General features: G+C 36.3%; 1 protein-coding gene across 1 annotated transcript in view; it reads left to right on the top strand.

Annotated features, from left to right (window-relative positions):
- Positions 1-7,774, top strand: part of LOC104622894 (TBC1 domain family member 5-like) — a gene marked incomplete at its 3' end in the record, with an annotated part of 98,367 nt that overhangs the window by 21,078 nt on the left and 69,515 nt on the right. The window contains exon 2 of the mRNA XM_010289815.1: positions 2,419-2,561. Coding sequence (XP_010288117.1) covers positions 2,419-2,561 — 143 coding nt within the window. The remainder of the gene's footprint in view (positions 1-2,418; positions 2,562-7,774) is intronic.

Raw genomic sequence — 7,774 nt, 5'->3', positions numbered from 1 at the left:
TCCTGCTGTATGGCAGCGTGGTTCATAGGCAGTAGGGTCCGTGGTTTATAGATGCTATGAGCTAAATGCTGCAGAAGAAAATAAGAGAGCAGTTACTATATGTATGCATTTATAACAGTATGAATTGCTTACTCCCTTTAAGACAGGAAGGTTCAAACAATTAACTGTAATATTATGGTTGCAAAAGGAAGTCCAGTTGTTCTTCAGCAGTCTACATCTGTGAAATGTGATACCTCTGGGGACTGAGATTTAATTTTCCCAGGAGAAAATATAAAAGCTGGAGAAAAAAAGGAATGACTTCTGCTTGAGCAGAATAAACCTGCATCTACAAACGATTAACACTGCATAATGAAGTAGTAAAGAAGCAAAAGAGGTTTCTAATAAAAGACTAATAACAAATCCCATTACACCATGGTGTATTTTTTCCCTTGAAGTGTATTAGACTTTTAGCAAGGCTTCTGAATGAGATTTGGGTAGTTGCAAGCGAAGTCAGCTCAAATGCTTCAAGCTTAGCTGAAATTTCTCGCCTAACAGTTTGTATAACTTGAAAGTTGTGGTTTTACAGGTGGGAGGGGTTGTTAATGCAAGTAATAGGCTTCACACAGAGTTTGGGTAATGTTTGTGTCACCATAGGATAATAGTCTCCTGTAGGCTAGGCACTGTAGGGTAACGTGCCACTATATGGTAAAATCCCTTCGATAGAACAGACGTGGTATTAAATGCACTAGCTAAGCCTTGCTTTTGTGTTAACACTTCTTCTGAATCCTCTTTCTGAGGCCTGAAACTAAGTCTTCATAGGAAAGGGGTTTGATCAGGGAGGCAAATACGCAGAGTTTATATTTTGTCGTAGATAATATTGCGACTTTTATAATTACTATGCTAACATAAAACGTTACAAGACCTTAGAATGTAAATGTTTGATATAAGGATGAGATGATGCTGTCTTTTGAAATCACGTATTTTCAGTTTTAAAAGGGAACATGTCTTGCAAGGGAATAAAATTCTGTGCAGTGATCTCTAAATCTGTAACGGATGTTTTTGCAGATTATACATATGATTCCAGTGGCAGGGAGAATAAAAGTTTAAGTGAACAAAACCTTGACTCACAAAACAGTCCCTTTTAATTTCTTTTAGAAGAGAGAGTCTTTTTGTACAGATTGTTGCTATTTTAAAAGCTTGTGCCCAACTGACATGTTGGAATTTATTTGTCTAGAAATGAACTTTTATTACTGGAATCAGGCAAAAATAAACCAGATGCCTTAAACCAGCAACGAGTTCTGGGACAAAAGTGGTTAAACATGAATTCTTACAAGTGAAACTAATCTTGATGAAATTTCTAGTTGCCTTTTGAGAAATTTTTGTGAACTTTAAAGAATGACTTAATTTGCTTAGCAGAAATTTGCAATCATTCTTTTCTTGCCACTGAATAAACAGATTCTATGTGCGTAGTAATTTGCATATCCCAGCTAAAAATGCAATTCATTATTTTAAAGTCCATTTCGTAATAACTATTTCAGGATTAACGTTACTAACTAGTCTTTAGGTCTTTCAGAGGTAACCTTAGACAATGATGCCTAAAAAGGTACAAAGCTAGCAAATCTGTTCTAGAGTCTGGAGTAGGAAATGACAGGGCCTTTCCTGAGGTCAGCACGTAAGTCAGTGTAAGAGCCAGAACTGGAAATAACAAATCTTGAGAAATAGTTTTCTTCTACTGCATCTCAAGCTTCCAGTCTCAAGCAAGTATTACATTTAAGAAGACTGATTTTCACATTTTGCTGGGTATAATAACAGCACAGATAAGAACAGGTATTAATGATATAGTCTACATGCAGATTATCACTAAATACGGTAAGATTCAAATTAAGTTTAATCAGAGTAGCATCCATAGCATATTTTATATGGAGCTGAAAACACTTCATCAATAACAGGGAGGAAGCCTCTTCAGAACAAGTGTGACCTGGTCCATTTTAAGTGCTGCTCGGCATCTGCCTCTGAACTGGCTTTCACTTGACCAGGCTTTTCAGGACCTCTCATAAACCACTGCCTTCACCCGCCTCTTTTTGCTGTTCCAGTCTATTCTTGCATGGTATTTTCTCCCTTTCTGCCTTGGATCACTATCACATTAAATGCTCAAAAATACGGTATATCGGATTGACACGTTTTGTCCTTTGAGGTTCACCTACGTAATAATATTAGTCAGTTAAGCTTCTACAGTCTGTAATGTATAACTTCTTTAATGTAGGTGCAGTAACATTTCCCCGAATGCAATTAGTCACATGATTATCACAGCCCTTCACGCTTTGCAAAATTTTCTGGTAGAATGTTTTGGATTGTAGTTGACCCAGGGATATGTATCCTGCCTTTACTGTACTTGGCAAAACAGAGAAATACAAATCACGTCTTTTCCTTTTTTTTCAGGCGATGGGTAAGGCTCCTGTTTGGACGTGAATTCCCACTTCAGGACCTTCTGGTTGTCTGGGATGCTCTCTTTGCTGACAGTATCACCCTGAATTTAGTTGACTACATTTTTGTAGCCATGTTGTTATATATTAGAGATGCCTGTAAGTATCAACTATCTTACAATCTTTTAAAAAGTACGCAAGCCTAGTTTTCAAAGAAAAAGAGGACTTTTAACATACTGAAAATCATTCCAAATGCTAGGAGAGGAGCCATTTATTATCAGACGCAGTCTGCTGTATTTATGAAACAAATTGTATCTTGGAGTTAAACGCGGGTTTGTTTTCCGAGTAGTTCAGTGTTTTTATACGGAGTTGCAGTTTTTATGGGCAGTGAGTGATACAGGTATGTGTAGAGCTCCACCTTCTGACTGAGCTGATGAATTCAGTAAAGCCTTCCTTTGACACTGGAAATATTTTTATGCTGTTCTGCTGTGAGAAATGTGAAAATGCACAAGACAATGACTCATAATTTCGAAGATATTTCTTGAAAGAGATGTAAATGCAGAGATGAGTAACAATTACAAAATATGTTTATTCTATGCAAGAGTGGCATCTTTAAAAAATTATCATTTTACTTTATTTTAGTATGCTTGAAATATGTGCATATGTGCAAAGGTGAATTCTTATGGGTTAGCGATGACCAATAAATACATTAAGTTGGGACAAACAAGAAATCACAAAAATGTTGTTAGCTTATATAATTGTGAATGGGAGGAGGAAGCTACGTAATGATTAATTGAGGCATATATTTCTGTCCCATCATATTTTGAAAAAAATTCTGCGTACAACTTTGCCACAGCAAAGTATGCATTTTGTAGCAAGATGCATGTCTGTCATTAAAGATATGAATTCTGTAGCATGCTGTTCAGAGTTAATTATATAGAATCTGTAAGCTTTAGGTTATAACAAGGTCACATATTTGACACAATTTTGTATTCTAGGACACATGAATTTTTCAACATCTGTGGTTCCTATTTTAGGGCCCAATCTTGAAAATATAACATGCATATACTTTACACGTACTGTCGTTCCACTGCCTGCCTTCATGTGGTTTTTTTAATTACTTTTTAATGAACATGCAGCATATAGAGCTACCTTACGTACCTCTGAAAAAAGTGGACATTTAATTCCGTTTAGAGGTTTCACAATTAGTGCTGCTGTTTCAGGATGATCTGATTCCGGGTCATTATGTTCTGCGATCTAACTCTGGCTTATTTATGTGTAGTAAACTGAAATAATCTTTAAGTTTTTGCTATAGGTACGTAGTGCAGATGCATGTAAAAATGTTTCTTAACGTCAGTATTTTATTTTGTGTCATCATTTCCCTTTTAAAAAACTTTAGAACTGTGTTTGTAAGCACCCTCTCTCGTTTTGGGGAGAGACGGCTGTTCTGGGTTTTTCTTTTGCTCTGGTGGTGCTCATGTACAAGTATTAGTATGAGGTAACTAAAAATGTGTTCTAGGCATCTGTATGAAACCAGTCTCCCTCTTTTCTCTGAAATCCCCAGGCATAATAAGTACAGTAGTATATAGCTTTAAAGTGGAGTACGTTTGCCCAAATGAGATGCAAAGTCATCTCATCAGGACAGCTAATACTTCATGCATATACCGTTTCTCTAATAAATAACTTTTAGTTCTGTAGTTGGACCTAGTTAGTTACTCTAAGCATAACAGAATGGTGAAACAAAATACCCAGTCATAAATACTGAAAAGCTGAATACATATTTGAAGTCAAGCTCAAACTGTAACGATTTCCAAAGTTCTTGATTTGATAAAAGAAAGCTTTTCATATATATCTGTAATAGAAAAGTTTTCCTTTTTTCCTCTTTTTTTTATTGCTGATAATATTCGAGCTTTGAATGGAGTTCAAAGTTGTGTTGTAATATTTTCTAAAATGTTTTCAAATAAAATAAGTTTCTAAAAGCTTCTCTTTATTTGGTGAAAGGAAATGTTAGCTCAAAACATCCAGTGATGTTAATAATCTATAAATAAATGGTTTGGAAATTTTCAGTTTAAAAACTTGGAAACAATAAGAATAATAATAGAACTCCTAATATATTATGTTATAAAAATGTCAAACAATAAGCAATGATAATAATACAGTACTGAAAGCATTTCAAAGTTTAAGTTAAAAGAAGATTCTTTTATATCAACGCATTTGAAGATGGGAGAGAAACTGCTGGTTTGGGAACTGATGGATTTTTTCCTTTCATTATGATATTCTCAAGGACATGATTTTAGGAAAGCATTATTTCTACTATATTTTTCATTTTATTTTTATTTTAGTTTTGGAATCCTACATTACTCAAATGATATATTATTCAAGAAAGGAGCATTTAGATTATTGATTATACACCCTAGAGCTTACAGATACATAATCATGTACGCAGCCATTCTGTAAACTGCTCTGTTCAGTTTTACATCTGTATCCAAGCAGGGCTTTATCCGTGGAGTGATAATCCTCACAAGCCAAGTGTAGGGTTGTGTACCGAAGTAACTGTGAGTTTTAATGAATTGTTTTCTGTGTTTCTTTGGAAAAATTCATGCAAACCAACCTTTTTTTTTTAAATCTGTCAAATCAGATACATGAATATGTAACTTCTTTTTCACCAGTATGGGCATATATGCAGTTGTTGATGAAATGAGAATGGAGGGAAGGGTATGGTGCAAAAATATACGTATTTTCTATACTTCCTTTTAAGAAGGACAAATATGAACAAACCTGGAAGACCTGTCTATATTTTACATAGTAAACTAACACCATGATTGCACCAGGAGCTAATTTTGACTGATATATTAGAATAATTATAGAATAATTATATTTTTATCATGTTCCCACTTGAAGACTAGCTATGGCCACTGTTAGGATATACTTGTTCTTATCTAAAAGCACTCTGAATATTTTGAGGCAAATAAAGGACCACTGCCTCTTCTTAGAGGAACTGATGTGTTATTTTTGTTATAGTGCAAGATGTTCATGTTATCTATGTTTAACTCAATTTAGGGCCTATTAAAGAGAACATAGCCATGTGTAAAGCAGCAGGGGGAAGTAGTCCCACCCTTCCTGGGTTAGGAAGTCATCTGGATTCTGGATTGGTAGCATCAAACATTAAACTCTTAAAGAAATGACGTGGCAGAAACTTAGCACTTCATGGAGGACAGGTACAGTTAGTTTCCATGTTTTCCACCACTATTATTGCTGATTGCATCCAGGAATGGTTATTGGACCAACAGAGAAAAGTCAAGAAAGCAATTTGATGTTCCTCTGCATACTGCATAACAAATATTAATCAAAAGGCAGTAAGATTACTTTCTCTACGTAGAGGAGTTTCTCTACTCCTTTCCCTAGAAATACCAATAGCATTCTTCTTTGGAGAAGTGAGAACTTGTTCACAATAAAAGTTGGATCCAGATGTGACTCTTGCCAAGCCAATTAGTGAAGGAAAAGCACGGGTACAGAAGCACCAAGCTTATTACAAGCAGCTGGCCACAGTATAAGATATTTCACCATTGAACTTCAGCACCATCCAGCTAGTGCTGAGACTGGATAAACTGCACAGATTTCCTTCCAGAAACTTTATCGTACAGCTGATTACTAGAAATCATTTTAACTCTGATATGCATTTTCAGAGAAAGGGTGTTTGTTTTCCTCTACTGCTATTTTCTCTATCATTTTTAAGAAAACTGCCACTCTGTTGGGTGTTATATATTTTGTCCTGAGAGACAAGAATCGTAGAATGATTTGGGTTCAAAGGAACCTTCAAGGATCATCTACTCCAATCCCCTGCCATGAGCAGGGACATCTTTCACTAGATCAGCTGGCTCAAAGCCCCATCCCACCTGACCTTGAACACTTCCAGGGATGGAGCATTCACAACTTCCCTGGGCAACTTGTTCCAGTGTTTTATCACCCTCATCTTAAAGAATTTCTTCCTTATGTCCAATCTAAGTCTACCCTCTTTCAGTTTAAAACCATCGTCCTTTGTCCTGTCACTACAGGCCCTGGTAAAAATTTGCTCTCTGACTTTCTTTTAGCCTCCTTAATATATTGAAAGTCCTCAAGAAGGTCTCCCCAGAGCCTTCTCCTCTCCAGGCTGAACAACCCCAACTCTCTCAGCCTTTCCTCATACGAGAGCTGTTCCATCCCTCTGATCATTTTTGTGGCCCTCCTCTGGACCCGCTCCAACAGGTCTATCTATGTCTTTCGTGTGCTGAGGGCTCCAGAGCTGGACAAAGGACTCCAGGTGGGGTCTCAGCAGAGCGGAGTAGAGGGACAGAATCACCTCCCTCAACCTGCTGGCCATGCTGCTTTTGGATGCAGCCCAGGATATGGTTGGCGTTCTGGGCTGTGAGCGCATATTGCCAGCTCATGCCAGATCACTGTGAAACAAAGGGTACCAAGAGGTGTTTCAGCAAAGTAATCCCTTTAACCAAAGGTTCCCCAGCAAATAGAGCACTGGCAAAAATGTTCTCTTCTGTAAAGATTTCTACCTGAAAAGGGACAGATGAATATGTGGGGAAAACCCACATAAATTAAATATAAAAGTTAGCAGGCCTTCCTCATTAAAGTGTTGGAGTTTTTTAACTTTCTTTGCATAGTAATGTTTCATTTTTAAATTTAACTTTTAGGGATCAGAGAGGACACAGTTCATTGCCTAAAAGTTTGATTTTTTCCCCATTATTTAATTGCTTCTCTATTATATATTTCAAAAAATTAATAATTAGAGTAAATGTCTTGTGGTTGAAAATACAATTTTTTTGTTGGGATCAAGTCAGCACCATTGAAATAAAACCAGCTTGGTTTAATATTTACTTTTCTCTATGTCTGTGAGACAGCAAAGAACTCTTCCAGGAAAAATAAAGAAAGGGTACTTTTAATGCATTTTACATTGCAGAATAGAACACATACTGATCTGTTCAAAAGAGAAATCCATTGGTCTTACTGCCTATCATTTATAAAAGTATTTAGAATTTGCTATCAATTTTCAGTATTTTTATTTGCTTTGGTAAAAAGGCATCATAATCATAACAGCAGTACAGTATCTTAAATTTGATTTACGTATGAGAGTTTGATTGGGTATGTGCTATGTGGTGCTCGTATTATACTCCTCTGAAAGAACTCTGGCGGAGAGCATTGTATTGTGTTCATTATGCCAGCTTTGTGACTTCAAGAAGAAAAAACAGGTACCTGAATATGAACAAGAAAAACAAAGGGTAGGAAAAAGAACAGGCAGAACAGATAAAGAATGAGTAGGATAAGTGAGTGCTTTACAAATGAAAGCAGATGTATGAAATTACAAGCTGTCGGATCAGCAA

The sequence above is a fragment of the Phaethon lepturus genome, unplaced genomic scaffold, assembly GCF_000687285.1.
Source record: "Phaethon lepturus isolate BGI_N335 unplaced genomic scaffold, ASM68728v1 scaffold1376, whole genome shotgun sequence".
Classification (NCBI taxonomy): Eukaryota; Metazoa; Chordata; class Aves; order Phaethontiformes; family Phaethontidae; genus Phaethon; species Phaethon lepturus.
Note: the sequence above shows the minus strand (reverse complement) of the source record. Positions and strands in the feature narration are given on the sequence as shown.